The sequence below is a fragment of the Oncorhynchus keta genome, chromosome 13 (genome assembly GCF_023373465.1).
Source record: "Oncorhynchus keta strain PuntledgeMale-10-30-2019 chromosome 13, Oket_V2, whole genome shotgun sequence".
In the NCBI taxonomy this organism is placed as follows: Eukaryota; Metazoa; Chordata; class Actinopteri; order Salmoniformes; family Salmonidae; genus Oncorhynchus; species Oncorhynchus keta.
In genome coordinates this window covers 51,387,408-51,415,313 of record NC_068433.1, presented here as the reverse complement: position 1 = coordinate 51,415,313, position 27,906 = coordinate 51,387,408, and the positions used below count along the sequence as shown (strand labels likewise).

Sequence of the window (27,906 nt, the reverse complement as noted above, 5' to 3'; positions counted from 1 at the left end):
CCAACAGTTTGGCTGAGCAGGGCTAGCCGTCAGACTCATCTTAATCCAACAGTTTGGCTGTTAAGGGCTAGCCGTCAGACTCATCTTAATCCGACAGTTTGGCTGAGCAGGGCTAGCCGTCAGACTCATCTTAATCCAACAGTTTGGCTGAGCAGGGCTAGACTCATCTTAATCCCGTCAGACTCATCTTAATCCAACAGTTTTGGCTGAGCAGGGCTAGCCGTCAGACTCATCTTAATCCAACAGGGCTGAGCAGGGCTAGCCGTCAGACTCATCTTAATCCAACAGTTTGGCTGAGCAGGGCTAGCAACAGTTTGGCTGAGCAGGGCTAGCCTCATCATCTTAATCCAACAGTTTGGCTGAGCAGGGCTAGCCGTCAGACTCATCTTAATCCAACAGTTTGGCTGAGCAGGGCTAGCCGTCAGACTCATCTTAATCCAACAGTTTGGCTGAGCAGGGCTAGCCGTCAGACTCATCTTAATCCAACAGTTTGGCTGAGCAGGGCTAGCCGTCAGACTCATCTTAATCCAACAGTTTGGCTGAGCAGGGCTAGCCGTCAGACTCATCTTAATCCAACAGTTTGGCTGAGCAGGGCTAGCCGTCAGACTCATCTTAATCCAACAGTTTGGCTGAGCAGGGCTAGCCGTCAGACTCATCTTAATCCAACAGTTTGGCTGAGCAGGGCTAGCCGTCAGACTCATCTTAATCCAACAGTTTGGCTGAGCAGGGCTAGCCGTCAGACTCATCTTAATCCAACAGTTTGGCTGAGCAGGGCTAGCCGTCAGACTCATCTTAATCCAACAGTTTGGCTGAGCAGGGCTAGCCGTCAGACTCATCTTAATCCAACAGTTTGGCTGAGCAGGGCTAGCCGTCAGACTCATCTTAATCCAACAGTTTGGCTGAGCAGGGCTAGCCGTCAGACTCATCTTAATCCAACAGTTTGGCTGAGCAGGGCTAGCCGTCAGACTCATCTTAATCCAACAGTTTGGCTGAGCAGGGCTAGCCGTCAGACTCATCTTAATCCAACAGTTTGGCTGAGCAGGGCTAGCCGTCAGACTCATCTTAATCCAACAGTTTGGCTGAGCAGGGCTAGCCGTCAGACTCATCTTAATCCAACAGTTTTTGGCTGTTTGGCTGAGCAGGGCTAGCCGTCAGACTCATCTTAATCCAACAGTTTGGCTGAGCAGGGCTAGCCGTCAGACTCATCTTAATCCAACAGTTTGGCTGAGCAGGGCTAGCCGTCAGACTCATCTTAATCCAACAGTTTGGCTGAGCAGGGCTAGCCGTCAGACTCATCTTAATCCAACAGTTTGGCTGAGCAGGGCTAGTCAAAAACTCATCTTAATCCCAGTTTGGCAGACTCATCTTAATCCAACAGTTTGGCTGAGCAGGGCTAGCCGTCAGACTCATCTTAATCCAACAGTTTGGCTGAGCAGGGCTAGCCGTCAGACTCATCTTAATCCAACAGTTTGGCTGAGCAGGGCTAGCCGTCAGACTCATCTTAATCCAACAGTTTGGCTGAGCAGGGCTAGCCGTTTCAGACTCATCTTAATCCAACAGTTTGGCTGAGCAGGGCTAGCCGCTGAGCAGACTCATCTTAATCCAACAGTTTGGCTGAGCAGGGCTAGCCGTCAGACTCATCTTAATCCAACAGTTTGGCTGTTAGCAGGGCTAGCCGTCAGACTCATCTTAATCCAACAGTTTGGCTGAGCAGGGCTAGCCGTCAGACTCATCTTAAGTTTGGCCAACAGTTTCATCTTAATCCAACAGTTTGGCTTGGGTTTGGCTGAGCAGGGCTAGCCGTCAGACTCATCTTAATCCAACAGTTTGGCTGAGCAGGGCTAGCCGTCAGACTCATCTTAATCCAACAGTTTGGCTGTTAAGGGCTAGCCGTCAGACTCATCTTAATCCGACAGTTTGGCTGAGCAGGGCTAGCCGTCAGACTCATCTTAATCCAACAGTTTGGCTGAGCAGGGCTAGCCGTCAAAAACTCATCTTAATCCAACAGTTTGGCTGAGCAGGGCTAGCCGTCAAAAACTCATCTTAATCCAACAGTTTGGCTGTTTTAGCAGGGCTAGACTCATCTTAATCCAACAGTTTGGCTCAGACTCATCTTAATCCAACAGTTTGGCTGAGCAGGGCTAGCCGTCAAAAACTCATCTTAATCCAACAGTTTGGCTGAGCAGGGCTAGCCGTCAAAAACTCATCTTAATCCAACAGTTTGGCTGAGCAGGGCTAGCCGTCAGACTCATCTTAATCCAACAGTTTGGCTGAGCAGGGCTAGCCGTCAGACTCATCTTAATCCAACAGTTTGGCTGAGCAGGGCTAGCCGTCAGACTCATCTTAATCCAACAGTTTGGCTGAGCAGGGCTAGCCGTCAGACTCATCTTAATCCAACAGTTTGGCTGAGCAGGGCTAGCCGTCAGACTCATCTTAATCCAACAGTTTGGCTGAGCAGGGCTAGCCGTCAGACTCATCTTAATCCAACAGTTTGGCTGAGCAGGGCTAGCCGTCAGACTCATCTTAATCCGGCAGTGTGTGTGAGAATGGGGAAAGGGGCTGGTGTGTGTATGTGTGTGTGTATGTGTGTGTGTGTATGTAAGAGCTTTTTCAAACTTATGGGAGATTCACAGTATATTGTTTCTGCTTTCTCTAAATCAGCTTTGTTGTACAATTAAAGATCTATACACCACATTTCAAACAGTCAGCAATGATCTAATGAATTCAGGACTTGACCAGACTAAATACAAACCTTCCACAATCGTAAGAGCCACTAATAATGTAATTATTTTCATAAATAGTTGAACATGCTTTTTTGCAATTCAACTGATCTGGCTTTCAAGTGTTGGTGTGTATGTGTAAATGGGAATGTTAAAAGTCACCGCAGAAGAGAAGGAGACGAGACTAAGAAGACTACATGAAAACGAGTAATAAAAACAAATGACTTGATTCTTGTGATACAGGCATTTGGAATATCGCAGAAAAACATACATTTAAATGAATCTAATTCATTTGATATATATGTGTGTCTGGAAGAGGCAATCACATTGCATTACACTCACAAGCATGCAAGCACACGGACAAACACTTCCTCACCCCCACCAGCCACCTCTCCACATACACACACACTCTTACCTGTGTCCGTTCAGTGATGCGTGGTGGAGGGGTGTGTACCCTGAACTGTCTGCACAGTTCACATTCAAGCCTCTCCACATGCTGTGGACACAAGACAGACAGACTGTAAGCCAACACGCACCAAGACACAGTCCTTACAATTGTATGCTTTCCAATTGAACTTGATTTTTGTTTTCCTGTAATTGAAAATCACACTTAAGTCCACAACAGGCTTTCTATGTGTTGAGCACATGATCATGATAGACACTGAAGTACAAAGAGACACAATATAGAAGCCCTTTTCTTTTAACCTGATCACAGACCTGTTTGTGCCTTAGCCACATCACAATGACTATCGGAGTCAGCAAGACAGTGCAAACAGATCTGGGACCAGTCTATCTTTGTTCTATGGGATGTGGGACCTCCAAAGGGCTAAGATTGGCATGTAACTGACTTGTTTTCCCATGACCTTCGAAGTCTCTCAAGTCAACTTCAATTTTCAATTTTAGGGGCTTTATTGACATGGGAAACATATGTTTATTTTGCCAAAGCAAGTGAAATAGATCATAAACAAATGTGAATTAAACAATAAAACAATGTACAGCAAACATTACACTCACAAAAGTTGCAAAATAAAAAAAAGACATTTCAAATGTCAATGTATATACTGCTGAAGTAGGAAGTTAACATACACTTAGGTTGGAGCCATTAAAACTAGTTTTTCAAACACTCCACAAATGTCTTGTTAACAAACTATAGTTTTGGCAAGTCGGTTAGGACATCTACTTTGTGCATGACACAAGTCATTTTTCCAACAATTGTTTACAGACAGATTATTTCACAATTCCAGTGGGTCAATTAGCCTGAGTCAATTGGAGGTGTACCTGTGGATGTATTTCAAGGACTACCTTCAAAATCAGTGCCTCTCTACTTGACATCATTGGAAAATCAAAAGAAATCAGCCAAGACCTCAGAAAAAAAATTGTAGACCGCCACAAGTCTGGTTCATCCTTGGGAGCAATTTCCAAACACCTGAAGGTACCACGTTCATCTGTACAAACAATAGTACAAAAGTATAAGCACCATGGGGCCACGCAGCCATCATACTGCTCAGGAAGGAGACGCGTTCTGTCTCCTAGAGATTAACGTACTTTGGTGCGAAAAGTGCAAATCAATCCCAGAACAACAGCAAAGGACCTTGTGAAGATGCTGGAGGAAACAGGTACAAAAGTATCTATATCCACAGTAAAATGAGTCCTATATCGACATAACCTGAAAGGCCGCTCAGCAAGGAAGAAGCCACTGCTCCAAAACCGCCATAAAAAAGCCAGACTACGGTTCGCAACTGCACATGGGGATAAAGTTCATAGTTTTTGGAGAAATGTCCTCTGGTCTGATGAAACAAAAATAGAACCGTTTCCCATAATGACCACCATTATGTTTGGAGGAAACAGGGGAGGCTTGCAAGCCTGAAAAACACCATCCCAACCGTGAAGCACGGGGGTGGCAGCATCATGTTGTGGGGGTGTTTTGCTACAGGAGAAACTGGTCCACTTCACAAACTAGATGGCATCATGAGGGGAAATTATGTGGATATATTGAAGCAACATCTCAAGACATCAGATAGGAAGTTAATGCTTGGTCGCAAATGGGTCTTCCAAATGGACAATGACCCCAAGCGTACTTCCAAAGTTGTGGCAAAATGGCTTAAGGACAACAATGTCAAGGTATTGGAGTGGCAATCAAAGCCCTGACCTCAATCCTATAGAACATTTGTGGGCAAAACTGAAAAAGCTTGTGCGAGCAAGGAGGCCTACAAACCTGACTCAGTTACACCAGCTCTGTCAGGAGGAATGGGACAAAATTCACCCAACTTATTGTGGGAAGCTTGTGGAAGGCTACCTGAAACGTTTGACACAAGTTAAACAATTTGAAGGCAATGCTACTAAATACTAATTGAGTGTATGTAAATGTCTGACCCACTGGGAATGTGACGAAAGAAATAAAAGCTGAAATAATTCTCTACTATTATTCTGACATTTCACATTGTTAAAATCAGTCACAGTGGTCAGGTATTCAACCACTGTGTACTCTCTGTTTAAGGCCAAATAGCCTTCTAGTTTGCTCTGTTTTTTGTAAATTCTTTCCAATGTGTCAGGTAATTATCTTTTTGTTTTCTCATAATTTGGTTGGGTCTAATTGTGTTGCTTTCCTGGGGCTCCGTTTGTGTTTGTGAACAGAGTCCCAGGACCAGCTTGCTTAGGGGACCCGTCTCCAGGTTTATTTCTCTGTAGGTGATGGCTTTGTTATGGAAGATTTGTGAATTCGGCCTAATTCTGCTCTGCATGCATTTTATGGTGTTTTACGTTAAACACGGAGGATATTTTTGCACACCCTAACAAACAGCCTGAATAGTATACAGGTAGGCCAGTCACCACACCCTAACAAACAGCCTGAATAGTATACAGGTAGGCCAGTCACCACACCCTAACAAACAGCCTGAATAGTATACAGGTAGGCCAGTCACCACACCCTAACAAACAGCCTGAATAGTATACAGGTAGGCCAGTCACCACACCCTAACAAACAGCCTGAATAGTATACAGGTAGGCCAGTCACCACACCCTAACAAACAGCCTGAATAGTATACAGGTAGGCCAGTCACCACACCCTAACAAACAGCCTGAATAGTATACAGGTAGGCCAGTCACCACACCCTAACAAACAGCCTGAATAGTATACAGGTAGGCCAGTCACCACACCCTAACAAACAGCCTGAATAGTAGGTAGGCCAGTCACCACACCTAACAAACAGCCTGAATAGTATACAGGTAGGCCAGTCACCACACCCTAACAAACAGCCTGAATAGTCACCACACCCTAACAAACAGCCTGAATAGTAGTACAGGTAGGCCAGTCACCACTCCTAACAAACAGCCTGAATAGTATACAGGTAGGCCAGTCACCACACCTAACAAACAGCCTGAATAGTATACAGGTAGGCCAGTCACCACACCCTAACAAACAGCCTGAATAGTATACAGGTAGGCCAGTCACCACTCCCTAACAAACAGCCTGAATAGTATACAGGTAGGCCAGTCACCACACCTAACAAACAGCCTGAATAGTATACAGGTAGGCCAGTCACCACACCTAACAAACAGCCTGAATAGTATACAGGTAGGCCAGTCACCACTCCCTAACAAACAGCCTGAATAGTATACAGGTAGGCCAGTCACCACACCCTAACAAACAGCCTGAATAGTATACAGGTAGGCCAGTCACCACTAACAAACAGCCTATTTAACAAACAGCCTGAATAGTATTAGGCCAGTCACCACTCCCTAACAAACAGCCTGAATAGTTCTAGGCCAGTCACCACACCTAACAAACAGCCTGAATAGTATACATTCACCACACCCTAACAAACAGCCAATTCAGGTAGGCCTCACCGTCTAACAAACCCTGAATAGTATACATGGTAACAAACAGCCTTGCAGGTGCCAGCTAACAAACAGCCTGAATAGTTCTCTTCTAACAAACAGCCTGTGCTTTAACAAACAGCCTGAATAGTATGTGCCAGTCACCACACCTAACAAACAAATAGTATACAGGTAGGCCAGTCACCAGTCCTAACAAACAGCCTGAATAGTTACAGGTAGGCCAGTCACCACTCCCTAACAAACAGCCTGAATAGTATTAGAAATAACAAACAGCCTGAATAGTAAACATTCTAACAAACAGCCTGAATAGACTCGAGGCCAGTCACCACACCTAACAAACAGCCTGAATAGTATATAGGCCAGTTAACAAACAGCCTGAGATACAAGGCCAGTCACCACTCCCTAACAAACAGCCTGAATAGTATACAGGACTATGTAACAAACAGCCTACAGGTAGGCCAGTCACCACACCCTAACAAACAGCCTGAATAGTATACAGGTAGGCCAGTCACCACTCTAACAAACAGCCTGTCTTTAACAAACAGCCCTAGGCCATCACCACTCCCTATTTCACATTCTACACTCTGTTCTATTGCACATTCCCAGCCAATTCCCTCTCTCCATGGTCTTGCAGTGAGCCTATTCCTTCTACTGCTTTCCATGTCAGGCCAGTCCTCAAATTGAATTTGGGAGAAACATTAGAAATACATGTAAACATTCAGTCACGTCTGCTTATTTGGAGATAAGAGAAATATGCCCCTCTCTCCGTCACCCCCTGTCTCTCCGTCACCCCCTCTCTCTCAGTCATCACCCGCCCTCTCTCAGTCACCCCCTCTCTCCGTCACCTCCCCTCGCCCTCTCTCCGTCACCCCCCCTCTCTCCGTCACCCCCCTCTCTCCGTCACCCCCTCTCTCATCATCCCCCCTCTCCGTCTCTCTCCATCATCCCCCTCTCTCCGTCACCCCCTCTCTCCATCACCCCCTCTCTCTCTCTCTCGTCATCCCCCTCTCTGTCATCCTCTCTCAGTCACCCCCTCTCTCCATCATCCCCCTCTCTCCCCGTCACCCCCCCCTTTCTCTCCCGTCATCCCCCTCTCTCCATCCCTCTCTCCGTCACCCCCTCTCTCTCCGTCACCCCCTCTCTCCGCCCCCCTCCAGTCATCCCCCTCTCTCCCCGTCACCCCCTTTCTCCCCGTCACCCCCCCTCTCCGTCACCCGTCATCCCCGCCCCCTCTCTCCGTCACCCCCCCTCTCTCCTCTCCGTCTCCCCCACCCCCTCTCTCCGCCCCCGCTCTCAGTCACCCCCCTCTCTCTCCGTCACCCCCCCTCCTCTCCGTCTCTCACCCCCTCTCCGTCACCCCCTCTCCCCTCCCCCCTCTCTCTGTCACCCCCCCTCTCTCTCCGTCACCCCCTCTCTCCGTCACCCCCTCTCTCCCCGTCACCCCCATCTCTCCCAGTCACCCCCATCTCTCCCAGTCACCCCCATCTCTCAGTCACCCCCTCTCTCCATCTGTTACAGAAGAAAGTGGACTTCTAAATATTGGTATGTTGGAGAAATTAAGAAAATAATTAAGCGTTATGGATGTTACATGAAATGGATAAGCTTTATGGGGAGACTGAACATAACAGCAGAAGTCTAAGTTATATATTTGTATATTTTTTTATATTAAAAAAACTACTTATTTATTTTATTCATCCATAACCGTAATTTACATGGTTATACGATAATTATGCCAGCCCTAAATGTTGGTATATTTTGGGGGGCTTTCATAACACTCTTCTCATCTTTCTATCTGAAAAACAGTACTACCAAGTATCAGAAACACATTTCAGCAGATCTTTTCCAAGATCATCTGAACCAGAACAGACCATAGCCAAGATATCAACAACTGCTTCTGTAAAAATCTGAAGAACACATCAGAACAAGCACACAAAATGTGTTGAATGCACACGCTTCTGAAAGCAAAGACATGATACATTAATATCCACCACAACCGTTATGAATGTTGCAGATATCATTATGGTGACGAGGAAAAAGGGAGGAACCACTGATATACCATATAAAACCTTGATGAAAGTTCACTTCAGAGAGACATCAGGAAGATGATCCAATGTTAGGTGGATGTTTTACCAAAACCTTTCCTAAAGAAAACAAAGGGTGTAACATTGTCCCAGTCACCCCCTATCCTTTCATGACTGGAGACACTTTCATTTGGTCTGTATCGCTTCATTAACATCTCACCTTCCTAACCAACACTGGGGACAGCTGTGTGTGGAGAAACGAGCTCTGTGTGCTCTACCAAAAGGACATGAAATGACTTCTTTTTTTAGAGACTTGGCCTCCTTTTAAAAATGTTTCCAATAAAGCTGAACTCCAACATACAGACCTTCAGGATAATTATTAATGCGGTTTCATTGGCAAATGACTAACTTCATTTGGTCATGATTAGGTTGACTTTCCCACGGAATCGCCCTATAGCCTCTAATAACATGACAGGAAATCAAAGTGGACATGAAAATGTAAGGGACTGGTGAGGAGATCGAAGGAGTGGAAGGAGGAAGACATTCCTCATTTCCTGCTTGTGTGTTATTGGTTGTTGGTAGCAGCTGTGGGAAGGTAACAGCACTGGAGGGACACACTAATTAACCTGACCGAGGTGGTGGGCTGACACCCACACACGCCCACACACACAACGTCAATATTTTCACACATTCTCAAACACTTAAAGGTATAAATATGCACACACACACACACACACACACACACACACACACACACACACACACACACACACACACACACACACACACACACACACACACACACGCACACGCACACCAGGAAAACCCCTTTCTACAGCCCAGATTTAATTCACCATCCCCAGACACATACAATCTCCCAGCAGCTCCAGGGCAGTAAATGCTGCTTGAGACAAAGTAATGCCATTACCAGACGTGTGTGAGAGAGGCGGGTGAAGTCAGCAACACTCATTAGTGTGTGGGTGTAAAGGTTTCGAATGTGCACGCATTTAAAAATAAGTCTTTAAAAACACACACACAAAGAGACAAAACAGTGCATTCAAACGTTGATTCACATATCATATATATAGCATTTATACCGTGTTCAAGCAAACAAAAACCCACTGAACGTTCACTTCAAAGTTAAGAAGTATATAGGCATATGTCTCATGTTAAACCACACGCTAAATCCAATGGATGAGATGCACACACACACACACACACACACACACACACACACACACACACACACACACACACACACACACACACACACACACACACACACACACACACACACACACACACACACACACACACACACACACACACACACACACACACACACACACAACACCACGATGTGACATGTGCATGACACTATAGCAAAATGAAGAAAGACAAAACACACAACCTCAAGCATTTCTTCAAACTGAAAATCTCATATCACACAATCTCATCTTCCGCTTGACTGAATAGAAATCCCATCCCTAAACCTGACTTAGAGAGTGGTGGTGTTTCTAAACCTACAACACATCTCAATTAGACAGACAAACACACACAAAGTCACAATGATACCACACACAAATGTCACAATTCAACAAACACACAGTCACAATGATACCACACACAAATGTCACAATTCAACAAACACACAGTCACAATGATACCACACAAATGTCACAATTCAACAAACACACAGTCACAATGATACCACACAAATGTCACAATTCAACAAACACACAGTCACAATGATACCACAAATGTCAAATCAACAAACACACAGTCACAATGATACACACAAAGTCACAATGATCAATGTCAAATTCAACAAACACACAAAGTCACAATGATACCACACAAATGTCACAATTCAACAAACACACAGTCACAATGATACCACACAAATGTCACAATTCAACAAACACACAGTCACAATGATACCACACAAATGTCACAATTCAACAAACACACAAAGTCACAATGATACCACACAAATGTCACAATTCAACAAACACACAGTCACAATGATACCACACAAATGTCACAATTCAACAAACACACAAAGTCACAATGATACCACACAAATGTCACAATTCAACAAACACACACACACACATCAGTGCACTGACAACCATCTAATGGCCAGTAACATACTCAATAGGGTAAAGGTTGTGACGTCACAGGGTCATTCCACCTCAAAAAGCACAAGAAATAGGATATTGACAAACACCATCTCAGATTGTGATGAAATCGTTTCTGTAGTTAGAAACAGATATGATTAGCATTTCTGAAACATTATTTTGTTGAAATATAATTTGATCTCTGAGAAATTCAACTCATTAATTGTAACCAAAATTGGCCATTTGAATTGAAGGGATTCATATAATCTCCACACCAATCCTACTCCAACAGCCAGTATATACAGTATGAGTTCTCAGTGTCAGACAAGTAGCATGGAGCTGTGGCTTGGAGTATTGCTTCTTCATCTCTGTGAATCTGGGGATGTTTTATTCCCCCTGTTCAGATCAATTAGCCATTGAAGTCGCTTGCATAAATGAGTGTGAAAGTACCAGGTTTTGCCCACTAGATGCCGCTGTTTCTGCTACTGCCGCACCGTTTGATAAATGTTGCTGGTTTATTGTGTTTATTAAATGGATCACATTTTCTTTGCAATTTAGGGTCGTAAAACCAACCAGCTTTCAATCATGATAAAATACATTGTTTGGTCAACCTCACAATTATTAATAATAATAATTATCATCTCTTCAAAAAAGCTCTGAATTAGTTAGACCATTCCTGGTGAACAAACCATTAGGCTCTAATGGTCTTCAATGGTAAAAGTCCCAAACATGGTGATTTGTAACGGTATTGGATTGAGTTTAATGGTAAATGTTACTAAATCACACAACATATTTTCTAGCAATTTTATGACCGTCATGCAATGGTTTATAATTTTATTAAGAGATGGCACAACATTTTAGTCACTAGCCCATTTCTCCATCAGTGTTAGTAAGAAAAGCCTTCATATGAGAATTGCACCATAGCCACAGCCCTCTCAGAGAGCTGCCATTTCTTGGACTTTTCAAGGAGGGTTGGGGATGAAGCATTAGGTTGGTTAATTTATTTTTATTCAACCTTTACTTCACTCGGCAAGTCAGTTAAAAGAACAAATTCTTATTTACAATGACGGCCTACCTGCTAAGAGTAGGACAAATTGCGTTCATGGAGGACTGGCTTTTGAGGATGACTAAACAATTCATTTTCATCATGAGCAAAGGTTATTGGTTTTCTACACAAAGTTGCAAAATGTTGTGATCCATTTAATAAACACAAGAGACCAGCAACATTTATCAAACAGTGAGGCAGCAGCAGGAACAGCGGCATCTAGTGGGCAAAACCTGGTACTCACACTCATTTGTTCAAGGGACTTCAATGGCTAATTTATTGCCTGTTCACCAAATGAACAGGCAATATTCCAAGCCACAGCTCCTTACTACTTGTCAGACATAGTGAATTTATACTGTATACTGGTTGTTGGGGAAGGACTGGAGTGGGAGGTCCGTGGCTGGCTTTGGAACATTTTATTGGATTCCTCATGTCTTACTCAATGGTAAGAAGAAGGTCAGTCCCAAATTGGATTTTAGGTACTATATTTATTGAATATTATGTCAATCTTGTAAATCCAATAGGGCCAGTTTGGGTGCAATCAAATTAGCTTTATTTCTCAGAGATCAAATGAAATTTCCTACAAAATAATGTTGCAGGAATGCTAATCTTGTCTGTTTCTAACAACAGAAAGGATTTCAGAACAATCTGTGATGGTGGGTGTCAGAGCCTGCTGAAATGACATGGAACGACTCCACAGGAAGTTATTTATTAGGAGATCAAACTGCCCTCTGATCCACTTCACTCACTCACTCACCCACACACACAGTGACTGGCAGGAGCAACTGACCCCTTTCTTGCATTCCGACTCGACAATAATGAAAACCAGACACGGCCAATCGATAGCCGCAGTACAAGCCCCATCCCCCCCGGGATTCAGGAAGTCTATTGATGGGCTTTGATCATTGACCATCTTGTCATCCTGCCGGTCAGTTTGTCAGTGGGAGAGGGACACAGGATGTGACTGGGTTGCATTGTGAATGACACCCTATTCCATATACACTGAGTACATAAAACATGAAGAACTATTTCCATGAATGGGGTCTGGTAGCAGGTGCCAGGCGCACCGGCTTGAGTGTGTCAAGAACTGCAATGCTGCTGGGTTTTTACGCTTAACAGTTTCACATGTGTCAAGAATGGTCCACCACCCAAAGGACATCCAGCCAACTTAACACAACTGTGGGAAACATTGGAGTCAACATGGACCAGCATCCCTGTGGAACGCTTTCCACACCTTGTAGAGTCCATGCCTGGATGAATTGAGGCTGTTCTGAGGAAAAAAGGGGATGGTGCAACTCAATATTAGGAAGGTTTTCTTAATGTTTTGTATACTGCACTACTTTTGACCAGGGGCCATAAGGCAAAAGTAGTGCACTGCATAGGGACTAGGGAGCCAATTAGGATGCAATCGGGTAGTGATGTGGCATTTCGGTCTTCCTTAATAAATGTGGGACAATGCCTTGAGGCTTTAGCAGTTAAATGCCCTGAGTGGCTACGCTAATGAGTTGGAATTACTCAACACAGAGAATTCATGAAATGATCATCTCAATTTGTCTGAGAGGGACTTTGTTACTATAGGAGATTAATTGTCTGACAGAGTGAAATACCCTCTGTTCGTCCTAGTCGGACAATACCTGCTGCGTCTTGGTCGTCAAACCGCAAATAAACACCAATTCGATGCTACGGTTCTCACACACACACACACACACACACACACACACACACACACACACACACACACACACACACACACACACACACACACACACACACACACACACACACACACACACACACACACACACACACACACACAAGCAACCTACAGATGTGTTTGACCTACTCCTCTCACAGATATTCTCCTCACAGTACATTGAACAGTGTTAAATTAATAATTAAAGTATATTTTAACACCATCTTAGAGTACATATGGTACCACTCTACAGAGTGTAAAAAGTACTCTGATAATAGTGTTACATAGTTAATGTAACACTCTATAGTGCAGAAATGAACACTGCATTACACTTGCCAGTGTTACTCAAATGTAACATTATGGGGTAATTAACACTCACAGTGTTATTTCTATTCAACACTTGTGCTGATCTAGAGTTAACTCCTATTAGTGTTAAACCAAAACACTGTTACAGGCAGTCATTGTGGTTGTTGTTTTAAAGGGCAATTCCACTTTTCAACCTCATTTTCATTATCTCCAGCACAATATCAGCGTCTACATACTGTATGTGAAAATGGCACAATTCTATATTCTGTACAGTACTTCAAATCAAATTTGATTGGTCACATACACATATTTAGCAGATGTTAATGCGAGTGTAGCGAAATGCTTGTGCACTAACAAGTAATCTAACAATTCCCAACAACTACCTATTACACACAAATCTAAAGGGGTGAATGAGAATATGTACATATAAGTATATGGATGAAAGAAAGCCGAGCGGCATAGGCAAGGTGCAGTAGATGGTATAAAATACTGTATAAACATGTGATATGAGTAATGTAAGATATGTAAACATGATTAAAGTGGCATTATTTAAAGTGGCATTGTTTAAAGTGACTAGTGATCCATTTATTAAAAAGTGTCCAGTGATTAGGTCTCAATGTAGGCAGCATCTTCTCTGAGGTAGTGATTGCTGTCTGATGGCCTTGAGATTGAAAAACAGCTTCTATCTCTCGGTCACAGCTTTGATGCACCTGTACTGACCTCACCTTCTGGATGATAGTGGTGTGAACAAGCAGTGGCTTGGTGTTGGTTGTTGTCCTTGAGGATCTTTTTGGCCTTCCTGTGACATCCTGCCATATCAGCCTGTGATACAATCCGACAGGATGCTCTTGATTGTGCATCTGTAAAAGTTTGTCGGGGTTTTGGGTGACGAGACAAATTTCTTCAGCCTCCTGAGGCTGTGTGGGTGGACCATTTCAGTTTGTCTGTGATGTGTACACCAGGAACTTAAAACTGTCCACCTTCTCCACTGCTGTCCCTTCGTTGTGGATACAGGGGTGTCCTCTCTGCTGTTCCCTGAAGTCCACGATCATCTCTTTTGAGTGAGAGGTTGTTTTCCTGACACCACACTTGGTGATCAAGCCCCCTACTGTTGTGTCATCTGCAAACTTGATGATTGAGTTGGAGGCGTGCGTGGCCACGCAGTCGTGGGTCAACAGGTAGTACAGGAGAAGGATGAGCACACACCTTTGTGGGGCCCAAGTGTTGAGGGTTAGCGAAGATGTTGTTTTCGACCTTCACCACCTGACGGTGGCCCGTCAGAAAGTCCAGGACTCAGTTGCACAGGGCAGGGTTGAGACCCAGGGCCTCCAGCTTGATGAGCTTGGAGGGCACTATGGTGTTGAATGCTGAACTGTAGTCAATGAACAGCATTCTTACATAGGTATTATTTTTGTCCAGATGAGATAGGGCAGTATGCAATGTTATGGCGATTGTGTCATCGGTGGACCTGTTGGGGCGGTATGTAAACTGAAGTGGGTCTAGAGTGGCCGGAAAGTTGACGGTGATATGATCCTTGGAGAGGAGAGGAGGGGGCGCAGTCATTGTTGCGAGCCGCGACGGTGGCACTGTATTGCAGGCAAAGGTCTGGATGGTCTGGAAGCGTGACGTCGGTGTCTGTGACGTGGCTGTTTTTGTTTTTGCAGTCCATGATTTCCTGTAGACCCTGCCACATAAGTCTCATGTATGAGCCGTTGAATTGTGACTCCACCTTGTCCCTGTACCGGCATTTCGCTTGTTTGATTGCCTTGCGGAGGGAATAACTACACTGTTTATATTCAGCCATATTTCCAGACCTCTTTCCATGGTTAAATGCGGTGGATTGCGTTTTCAGTTTTGGACGAATGCCGTCATCCACCCACGGTTTCTGGTTAGGATAGGTTTTAATAGTCACAGTGGGTACAACATCTTTAATGCACTTCTTTATAAAATCCACTCACCGAGTCAGCGTATAGGTCAATGTTATTTTCTGAGGCTGACCAGAACATATTACAGTCCGAGTGATCAAAACCATCTTGAAGCGTGGCTTCCAATTTGTCAGACCAGCATTGAATGGTTCTAGTCACTGGTACATCCTGTTTGAGCTTCGGCATATAAGACAGAATGAGCAAGATGGCATCGTGGTCGAATTTGCAGAAGGGAGAGCGGGGGAGGGCTTTGTATGCATCGCGGAAGTTAGAGTAGCAGTGGTTGAGAGTATTAGCCCTGCGTGTCGTGCAATCATATTTGCTTTGTTAAAATCCCCAGCTACAATAAATGCAGCCTCTGGATATACAGTTTCCAGTGAAGTTCCTTGAGGGCCCACCTTCTCTTGGTCGGTAAAATGGCCAGCATTTGATTGCAAGGAATTCTAGGTCGGGTGAGCAGATGGACTTGAGTTCGTGTATGTTGATATGATTACACCATGAGTCGTTAATCATAAAGCACAAACCCACCCATACCCTTCCTCTTCCCCAGAGAGGTGATTATCTTTGTCGGCGCGATGCATGGAGAACCCTGGTGGCTGAATCGATACCGACAAGTTTCGCTGCACTCGCATTAACATCTGCTAACCATGTGTACGTGGCCAATAAAATCTGATTTGAGCAGAGGCTCCACTACGGGAAAGTCGTATTCCTGGTCGTAATGTTGGTAAGTTGACGTTGCTCTTATATCTAAGTGTTCTGCCCGGGCTGTATGTAATAAGACTTAAGATTTCCTGGGGTAACAATGTAAGAAATAACACATACAAAAAATAAATACTGCGTAGCTCCCTAAGAACTTTCCTTCTTTACTGTACCGTACTGTACTCTATTTTACTTTACTGTACAGTACTCTACTGCGCTGTACTGTCCAAACTTGTGAACCCAACTGTGGTTTGTGACTATGATTTCCCATTGTAGCCAATTCAATTGCAGAAATTGTGTTACTGATTCACCTGACATTCTGTTACCGATTTGTTAACGGAATTGAGTTCTAATCACTTAATAAATAATAAACCAAATTGATGTCAAGAAAAACACTAACTAATTGATAGGTCCACCTTTACTCGTTACTTCTGTGAACATTAATTATCCTCCCTCCTCATGAGAGAGAGAAATTAGAAAATATCTTCAAGATATGTGGGTTGTTGGTTACGGAATTTCAAGGCATAAAAATGTTTCCAAATCTAAAAATAAGTATTGATGTTCTGGTAGATGTTTTCTAAGACACCTTTTTTTCTAAGACACCTGTTTGAACAAAATCAAATCCTTTACTTCTTCCTTCTTCCTAATTTAACTCCTGAATCAACACTAGAAATGCTACACTGAAAAATCAACACTGGCCAATTGCTACACTCTAGTATCAAGAGAGAGCAAGCGAGAGAGAGCGAGAGAGAGAGAGCGAGAGAGAGAGAGAGCGAGAGAGAGAGAGAGAGCAAGAGAGAGAGAGAGCAAGAGAGAGAGAGCGAGAGAGAGAGAGAGCAAGAGAGAGAGAGAGAGAGAGAGCAAGAGAGAGAGAGAGCAAGAGAGAGAGAGCGAGAGAGATTCTGCAAAGATTCTGTCAGGCCTAGGCCCTGTAAATCTCAGTAAGACAAAAGTAATGGTGTTCCAAAAAAGGTCCAGCTGCCAGGACCACAAATACAAATTCCATCAAGACATCGTTGCCCTGGACGACACAAAAAACGATACATACCTCGGCCTAAACATCAGCACAACAGGTAACTTCCACAAAGCTGTGACCTATCTGAGACAAGGCAAGAAGGGCCTTCTATGCCACCAAAAGAAACATAACATTTCAACATACCAATTGGGATCTGGCTAAAAATACTTAAATAATTATAGAACCCATTGCCCTTTATGGTCGTGAGGTCTGGGGTCCGCTCACAAACCAAGAATTCACAAAATGGGACAAACACCAAATTGAGACTCCGCATGCAGAATTATGCAAAAATATCCTCAGTGTACAACGTAAAACACCAAATTATGTATACATAGCAGAATTAGGCCGATACCCGCTAATGATTAAAATCCAGAAAAGAGCCGTTAAATTCTACAACCACTTAAAAGGAAGTGATTACCAAACCTTTCAAAACAAAGCCATCACCTACAGAGAGATGATCCTGGAGAAGAGTCCCCTAAGCAAGCTGGTCCTTGGGCTCTGTTCACAAACACAAACAGATCCAACCAAATCATGAGAATACAAAAAGATAATTACTTGACACATTGGAAAGAATTAACCAAAAAATTGAGCAAACTAGAATGTTATTTGGCCCGAAATAGAGAGTGCACAGTGACAGAAAACCTAACCAATGTGACTGACCCAAACTATGTGCAAAGCCTTGCTATTGAGAAGCCACCATAGCCGGTCTTCTCCTGAGAGCCAGGTCTGTCTATGTGCACACTGCCCACAAATTGAGGTGGAAACTGAGCTGCACTTCCTAACCCCCTGCCAAATGTATAACCATATTAGAGATATATTTCACTCAGATTACACAGATCCACAAATAATTCCAAAACAAACTCAGTTTGATAAACTCTCATATCTATTGGGTGAAATACCAGTGTACCATCGCAGCAGCAAGATTTGTGACCTGTTGGCACAAGAAAAGGGCAACCAGTGAAGAACAAACACCATTGTAAATACAACCCATATTTATGTTTATTTATTTTACCTTTTGTACTTTAACTATTTGCACATCGTTACAACACTGTATATAAACATAATATGACATTTGAAATGTCTCTATTCCTTTGAAATCTTTGTGACTAACGTGTACTATTAATTTTATATTGTTTATTTAACTTTTTCTAATTATCTATTTAACTTAACTTGGCAATGTAATCATGTTTCCCATGCCAATAAAGCCCTTTGAACTTAATTTAATTGAAGGGGGGTCTCTGAGCACAGTATGCCAGTGAGACACAGGGCTGTTCTGTTCCACTCTATTCTGTTGTAGTTCAAATGCATCTGTCCTTTATTTATGCAACCAATCTATGGGAACAATAACCCCATTTAATATAACATGATTTTTCAGCTGTCTCTTTTCTACTCAGCATCCCAAATGGCACCCTATTACCTATATAGTGCAGCGTATGGGCCCTGGCTAAACATAGGGCACTATATAGGGCTTAGGGTAACAGGGGTTTGGCGAAAGCAGCTGTTGCAGTCAGTGTCTCGGCTATTTCCAGACTAAGGCTGCAGATACTGTTCTGTTCTTGAATGACAATCCGTTTTCCAGAATCTACAGGGAATATTTTTCTAGGAATACCTTTTACAGCTGTTGTGTTTCTGCTTATCTAATCGATAACGTTTTAGCTAGTTTTCATGTCGCACGATGATGACATCAGTGTGTGTGTCCTTTGTGTTTTCAGTCCCTCCAGCTACTGACCCATATTTTTCACATGCATGAAAGCGAGTGCACGCACGCACACTTTGCCAAAATCAGACAAGCCTAAGGTTCATTTTCCATGCCGTCCCAATCTGTAATTTCTTCTCCTCTCAGCCTGAGAAACTTTTCAGCTGTCCTCGCTCGACTCCCAGTTTATGGTGTTTTTAATATGAAACGCATCCAGTTGCCCTTTCTAGGATTAGATTTTTTTTTACAGGCGTGAACCAGAACTGCTATGATGCATGGTGATCCAGCTAGGACCCCTGGCTCTACTAGGCTACTATTGTTTAAAACAACATCCAAGAGACTTTCAAAGTACCTCTCATCTGACATTAAGACATAAAAAAAGAGCATTTGTATAGTAGAGCTATTCAGTTAACCCTCTCTGTAAACCAGTGTTACTCAATCCTAGATGACCCACAGGGTGTGCAGGCTATTGTTCCAGACCAGTTGTAAAACTGGTTTAACTAAACAAGGGCTTGAAGAGTAATTTACGTCTGATGAGAAGGACAGAGAGAGATGGGGGGAGACTTTGTTGATTTGTCCTGCAGCCATTTCAATTAGTTGAAGCTCTCAGTCAGCCAGTCAGCCAACCAGCCAGCCAGTCTGTCTGCTTACCCAGTTGAAAAGCAGCTCTGTTGTTGCACATAGTGCATGCTGCTCTCTCATGGTGTGTGTGGGTGGAACAAGGCCAGTAGCAGGAATACATGGCTATATTTGGTGTGTGTAAGACCTTGGTTTACTCAACAAGACCTCTCTCCTTTTCATTCGCTCTTTTTTTCCAGACGATGACATCCTGCCATCTCTGTTAACATGGAAGGTTACCGCTCTGGGTGGGAGCAGATGAAATAGAATAGAATTGACATAAACACACTGACACAAACCGTTACAGAAAAACTATCAAGAAAAGTAACTTCTCAATGGCTACAATTGTACACACATTGCAACCAGTCTGCAATGGAAGTGTCTTGGGACAGATCAACCGCAGTGTGTGTGAGAGAGAGAGAGACAGAGAGAGATGGGAATGTTATTGCGGTGGACAGCTGTGTCTCGTCGTGGTCCATGAATCTTCCCTCTTCCTCCGAGGCTGCATTCACCCGGTCATCAGGAGAGCCACATCATCACGTTAACCCCACACACATCTGTGGGTTTACGTCTTGCACTGTGCAGTATCAACACCATACAGAGAAACATGCAGGTTCAAGGGTTCTGGCTGTGCTAGCATGCTAATAGCTAACCCATGTGTTTATCCAATGTGTATCTCTGTGTTGTTGTTTTTGTCACACTGCTTTGCTTTATCTTGGCCAGGTTGCAGTTGTAAATAAGAACTTGTTCTTAACTGAACAGGCCTGGCCTACCTGGATAAGTAAAGGTGAAATATATATTTTTTAAACAGATCAAATAGATATAATGTTAACCATACTCCATGTCTAGCATGCTAACAGCTAACACATAGATACAATGTTAATCATACTCCATGTCTAACATGCTAACAACACGTAGATACAATGTTAATCATACTCCATGTCGAACATGCTAACAACACGTAGATACAATGTTAAATCATACTTCATGTCTAGCATGCTAACAACACGTAGATACAATGTCAACCATACTCCATGTCTAGCATGCTAACAATGCGTAGATCCAATGTTAGCATGCTAGACATGGAGTATGGTTAACAACACGTAGATACAATGTAAATCATACTCCATGTCTAGCATGCTAACAACACGTATATACAATGTAAATAATACTCCATGTGTAGCATGCTAAAAACTAACACGTAGATCCAATCCAAGATGGCGTAGCAGTAGGTCGTCCTGTCGTATCGTGTCCCCTGTATATATCGTCTCTTTTTTGTTTTACATATTTTTCTTCGCATATCTTTAAAAACATTTTGCTAAACCTAAGCTTCCAAATACTCTCCTGCAACCCGCCTCACCCAATGTAGCTATTTTTCCTAAAGTATTTATATTTACTTCGGAACCGGAACCCCTCAACTGAAGCTAGCCAGCTATGCTAGCGGTCTTCAGCTAACCTGTCATCAGCTAACCTTCAGCCCGGAAAGCTCTCTCCAGTTCGAACAACGCGACTCTAACCAGAGCATAACGGACCTATTTATTTTTCATCCCCGGATTCCCACCGCAAACAGAATTTTTTTCAGCTGGATCTTCACAACTAACTAGCTAGCATTTCCACCCACTTAGCTTGAAGCTAGCCCGGCCAGAGCACCTGTAAGCATACTCCTGGGCTACAATACCCGGGCCCACGACCGGTCTATCGATGTCACCGCATGAAGAGGAATAAACAGACTCACCCCATCGCGAAGTCCCCCAAAGGCTACTCTCTAGCCCTCGCTATCTCCCTGCTTGCTAATTCGGCCTGCTAACTGCTAGCTTGTCTAGCTCCGGTCCGCTAACTGCTACCTTGTCTAGCCCGGGCCTACGAACTGTTAGCTTGTTAGCAGGCCTGCTAACCGTCTGAATCGCCGCGTCCCAAACACTCACTAGACCCATATTTACTCTCTCTCTCTTTTTGATTTTTAATTTGTTTATACCTTCCGGAAACCTGCCTCACCCAATGTGATACGGAATCGCTATTATTTTTTAGAACACACTCAAGAACCTCCAGACGCTAACCAGCTAACTAGCTACAAGCTATTTAGTCATTGTTCGTTTTTTTTAAAACCTGGATAACACTCGCCAGTCCAGCTTCCCTGCCCATCCACCGCTGCCCCCTGGACACTGATCTCTTGGCTACATAGCTGATGCACGCTGGACTGTCCATTAATCACGGTACTCCATTCTGCTTGTTTGTTTTATCTGTCGGCCCCGTTGCCTAGTCAACGCCATTTTACCTGCTGTTTGTTGTGCTAGCTGATTAGCTGTTTTGTCTCACCTACTGTTTTAGCTAGCTTTCCCAATTCAACACCTGTGATTACTGTATGCCTCGCTGTATGTCTCTCTCAAATGTCAATATGCCTTGTATACTGTTGTTCAGGTTAGTTATCATTGTTGTAGTTCACAATGGAGCCCCTAGTTCCACTCTTCATACCCCTGTTACCTCCTTTGTCCCACCTCCCACACATGCGGTGACCTCACCTATTACAACCAGCATGTCCAGAGATACAACCTCTCTCATCATCACCCAGTGCCTGGGCTTACCTCCGCTGTACCCGCACCCCACCATACCCCTGTCTGCGCATTATGCCCTGAATATATTCTACCATGCCCAGAAACCTGCTCCTCTTATTCTCTGTCCCCAACGCTCTAGGCGACCAGTTTTGATAGCCTTTAGCCGCACCCTCATACGACTCCTTCTCTGTTCCGCGGGTGATGTGGAGGTAAACCCAGGCCCTGCATGTCCCCAGGCACCCTCATTTGTTGACTTCTGTGATCGAAAAAGCCTTGGTTTCATGCATGTCAACATCAGAAGCCTCCTCCCTAAGTTTGTTTTACTCACTGCTTTAGCACACTCTGCTAACCCTGATGTCCTTGCCGTGTCTGAATCCTGGCTGAGGAAGGCCACCAAAAATTCAGAGATTTCCATACCCAACTATAACATCTTCCGTCAAGATAGAACTGCCAAAGGGGGAGGAGTTGCAGTCTACTGCAGAGATAGCCTGCAAAGTAATGTCATACTTTCCAGGTCCATACCCAAACAGTTCGAACTACTAATTTTGAAAATTACTCTCTCCAGAAATAAGTCTCTCACTGTTGCCGCCTGCTACCGACCCCCTCAGCTCCCAGCTGTGCCCTGGACACCATTTGTGAATTGATCGCCCCCCATCTAGCTTCAGAGTTTGTTTTGTTAGGTGACCTAAACTGGGATATGCTTAACACCCCGGCAGTCCTACAATCTAAGCTAGATGCCCTCAATCTCACACAAATCATCAAGGAACCCAGCAGGTACAACCCTAACTCTGTAAACAAGGGCACCCTCATAGATGTCATCCTGACCAACTGGCCCTCCAAATACACCTCCGCTGTCTTCAACCAGGATCTCAGCGATCACTGCCTCATTGCCTGTATCCGCCACGGAGCCGCAGTCAAACGACCACCCCTCATCACTGTCAAACGCTCCCTAAAACACTTCTGCGAGCAGGCCTTTCTAATCGACCTGGCCCGGGTATCCTGGAAGGACATTGACCTCATCCCGTCAGTTGAGGATGCCTGGTCATTCCTTAAAAGTAACTTCCTCACCATTTTAGATAAGCATGCTCCGTACAAAAAAATGCAGAACTAAGAACAGATAAAGCCCTTGGTTCACTGCCCTCGGCCAGCACAAAAACATCCTGTGGCGGACTGCAATAGCATCGAATATTCCCCGTGATATGCAACTGTTCAGGGAAGTCAGGAACCAATACAGTGTTAATCATACTCCATATGTCTAGCACGGCTCTCTATCCACCGGATGTGTACCAAACTCACTAAAAGTGGCAGTAACAAAGCCTCTCTTGACCCAGAAAATATTTTAAAAAACGAATCGGCCTATATCGAATCTTCCATTACTCTCAAAATTTTTTGAGAAGGCTGTTGCGCAGCAACTCACTGCCTTCCTGAAGACAAACAATGCATACGAAATGCTTCAGTCTGGTTTTAGACCCCATCATAGCACTGAGACGGCACTTGTGAAGGTGTTAAATGACATTTTAATGGCATCGGACCGAGACTCTGCATCTGTCCTCGTGCTCCAAGACCTTAGTGCTGCTTTTGATACCATCGATCACCACATTCTTTTGGAGAGATTGGAAACCCAAATTGGTCTACACGGACAAGTTCTGGCCTGGTTTAGATCTTATCTGTCGGAAAGATATCAGTTTGTCTCTGTGAATGGTTTGTCCTCTGACAAATCAACTGTAAATTTCGGTATTCCTCAAGGTTCCGTTTTGGGACCACTATTGTTTTCACTATATATTTTACCTCTTGGGGATGTTTTTTGAAAACATAATGTTAACTTTCACTGCTATGCGGATGACACACAGCTGTGCATTTCAATGAAACACGGTGAAGCCCCCAAATTGCCCTTGCTGGAAGCATGTGTTTCAGACATAAGGAAGTGGATGGCTGCAGACTTTCTACTTTTAAACTCGGACAAAACAGAGATGCTTGTTCGAGGTCCCAAGAAACAAAGAGATCTTCTGTTGAATCTGACAATTAATCTTAATGGTTGTACAGTCGTCTCAAATAAAACTCAAGGACCTCGGCGTTACTCTGGACCCTGATCTCTCTTTTGAAGAACATATCAAGACCATTTCAAGGACAGCTTTTTTACATCTACGTAACATTGCAAAAATCAGAAACTTTCTGTCCAAAAATTATGCAGAAAAATTAATCCATGCTTTTGTAACTTCTAGGTTAGACTACTGCAATACTCTACTTTCCGCCTACCCGGATAAAGCACTAAATAAACTTCAGTTAGTGCTAAATACGGCTGCTAGAATCCTGACCAGAACCAAAAAAATGTATCATATTACTCCAGTGCTAGCCTCCTACACTGGCTTCCTGTCAAAGCAAGGGCTGATTTCAAGGTTTTACTGCTAACCTACAAAGCATTACATGGGCTTGCTCCTACCTATCTCTCCGATTTTGTCCTGCCGTACATACCTACACGTACGCTACGGTCACAAGACGCAGGCCTCCTAATTGTCCCTAGAATTTCTAAGCAAACAGCTGGAGGCAGGGCTTTCTCCTATAGAGCTCCATTTTTATGGAACGGTCTGCCTACCCATGTCAGAGACGCAAACTCGGTCTCAACCTTTAAGTCTTTACTGAAGACTCATCTCTTCAGTGGGTCATATGATTGAGTGTAGTCTGGCCCAGGAGCGGGAAGGTGAACGGAAAGGCTCTGGGGCAACGAACCGCCCTTGCTGTCTCTGCCTGGCCGGTTCCCCTCTTTCCACTGGGATTCTCTGCCTCTAACCCTATTACAGGGGCTGAGTCACTGACTTACTGGGGCTCTCTCATGCTGTCCCTGGAGGGGGTGCGTCACCTGAGTGGGTTGATTCACTGATGTGGTCATCCTGTCTGGGTTGGCACCCCCCCCCCTTCGGGTTGTGCCGTGGCTATACTCAGCCTTGTCTCAGGATGGTAGTTGGTGGTTGAAGATATCCCTCTAGTGGTGTGGGGGCTGTGCTTTGGCAAAGTGGGTGGGGTTATATCCTTCCTGTTTGGCCCTGTCCGGGGGTGTCCTCGGATGGGGCCACAGTGTCTCCTGACCCCTCCTGTCTCAGCCTCCAGTATTTATGCTGCAGTAGTTTATGTGTCGGGGGGCTAGGGTCAGTTTGTTATATCTGGAGTACTTCTGCTGTCCTAAGAGGACTGGCCACCCCACATATGCTCTCTCCAATTCTCTCTCTCGGAGGACCTGAGCCCTCGGACCGTGCCCCAGGACTACCTGACATGATGACTCCTTGCTGTCCCCAGTCCACCTGACCGTGCTGCTGCTCCAGTTTCAACTGTTCTGCCTTATTATTATTCGACCATGCTGGTCATTTATGAACATTTGAACATCTTGGCCATGTTCTGTTATAATCTCCACCCGGCACAGCCAGAAGAGGACTGGCCACCCCACATAGCCTGGTTCCTCTCTAGGTTTCTTCCTATGTTTTGGCCTTTCTAGGGAGTTTTTCCTAGCCACTGTGCTTCTACACCTGCATTGCTTGCTGTTTGGGGTTTTAGGCTGGGTTTCTGTACAGCACTTTGAGATATCAGCTGATGTACGAAGGGCTATATAAATACATTTGATTTGATTTTGATGTCTAGCAACTAACACGTAGATCCAATGTTAACCATACTTCATGTCTTGCATGCTAACAACACGTAGATACAATGTTAACCATACTCCATATCTAGCATGCTAACAGCTAACACGTAGATACAATGTTAATCATACTCCATGTCTAGCATGCTAACAGCTAACACGTAGATACAATGTTAACCATACTCCATGTCTAGCATGCTAACAACACGTAGATACAATGTTAATCATACTCCATGTCTAGCATGCTAACAACTAACACGTAGATCCAATTGTAACCATTACTCTATGTCTAGCATGCTAACAACTAACACGTAGATACAATGTTAACCATACTCCATGTCTAGCATGCTAACAACTAACACATAGATCCATACTCCATATGTCTAGTGTAACGGATGTGAAATAGCTAGCTAGTTAGCGGTGGTGCGCGCTAAATAGCGTTCCAATAGGTGACGTCACTTGCTCTGAGACCTTGAAGTTGTGGTTCCCCTTGCTCTGCAAGGGCCGCGGCTTTTGTGGAGCGATGGGTAATGATGCATCATGGGTGACTGTTGTTGATGTGTGCAGAGGGTTCCTGGTTCATGCCCGGGTATGGTCGAGGGGACGGTTTAAAGTTATACTGTTACACTAGCATGCCAACAACTAACACGTAGGTCCAATGTTAATCATACTCCATGTCTAGCATGCTAACTACTAACACGTAGATACAATGTTAACCATACTCCATGTCTAGCATGCTAACTACTAACACGTAGATACAATGTTAACCATACTCCATGTCTAGCATGCTAACTACTAACACGTAGGTCCAATGTTAATCATACTCCATGTCTAGCATGCTAACTACTAACACGTAGGTCCAATGTTAATCATACTCCATGTCTAGCATGCTAACTACTAACACGTAGATACAATGTTAACCATACTCCATGTCTAGCATGATAACTAACACGCTAATATATACTGTATAAAAAATAAATAAGGATAGGCATAATACATTTTTAGAAATTGTACATATTATATACTACTATTCTCAAATATCCCAAAAACCTACTAATTAGACAAAGTATGAGGATTCGGTCATAGCCACAGTAATCGCAGGCTATCAATATAACAGTTACTAATGGTCTTATTACAAAAAAATAAACATGTGCAACTCTTTAAAAGCTCTTTATTAGTGTCCGAGTGTAGCACAATGCAATCATCTCAATGTAGAGAAGCCGCCTGTCCCTACAGATCTAGGATCAGATTCCCCAACCCTTAATCCCAAACATTCAAGATGACAAACAAATGTCTTTCCCTGGCCTACTTGTTAGGCTTCTACCCACTCATTATTTTTTACCACATCATCAAACTCATTCCACAGAGGGCCTAGTTTCTGCAGGTTTTTGTTTTTTCCTTTCAGTTAAGACCTAGACAACCAGATGAGGGGAGTTCTTTACTAATTAGTAATTAGTGACCTTAATTGATCAATCAAGTACAAGAAAAGCGCAAAAACACAGACACTCGGTCCTCCGTGGAATGTGTTTGACACCTGTGGTTTAATGTAACCACAAGACCACAAACATTCACTGCAGCCTCATAAATAAGGACCAATTACAAACTACACGTACAAAGCAGGAAGTTGTTCACTAGTCTTATACAGGGAAATACAAGACAATGACTTTCAAATGAGGGTCACGGGAAGATAATACCGGAAGTAATAATAACAGTGAAGTGAACATGTATCATTTATCTTCCATTGAAAATGATGCACTGTAATAATCTCTGTTCCAGGTATAAGATTGGATGTGTGTGTGTGTGTGTCTGGCCTGACAGTGATCCTGACAGCATGCTGTGTGCTCTATTTCCATATAGATGCTTCTCTCTGCCATTTCACTGTATCTTCATTACACAATGATGCCTTTCTCTCCCTCTCTTCCACTTTCTCTCGCTCTCCAAGGTGACATATTATAGGGACACGCAAAAAGAAACATGCGTAAACACAACCCCACACACACACTGTGTTGGGGAGCACCCCTGATTGTGACT

At 43.9% G+C, this 27,906-nt stretch overlaps 1 protein-coding gene and 1 long non-coding RNA gene across 2 annotated transcripts in view; one reads left to right on the top strand and one right to left on the bottom strand.

The window, feature by feature from the left end:
- The window catches only part of LOC118392606 (ankyrin repeat and sterile alpha motif domain-containing protein 1B-like), a 368,819-nt gene that overhangs the window by 301,809 nt on the left and 39,104 nt on the right, over positions 1-27,906 (bottom strand). The window contains exon 2 of the mRNA XM_052460670.1: positions 3,136-3,216. Within this exon, the coding sequence (XP_052316630.1) occupies positions 3,136-3,216 (81 nt within the window). The remainder of the gene's footprint in view (positions 1-3,135; positions 3,217-27,906) is intronic.
- On the top strand, positions 5,362-6,393 carry LOC127906851 (uncharacterized). Its single transcript, XR_008063004.1, has 3 exons — positions 5,362-5,858; positions 6,113-6,204; positions 6,295-6,393. It is a non-coding gene; the product is annotated as an uncharacterized LOC127906851 (long non-coding RNA).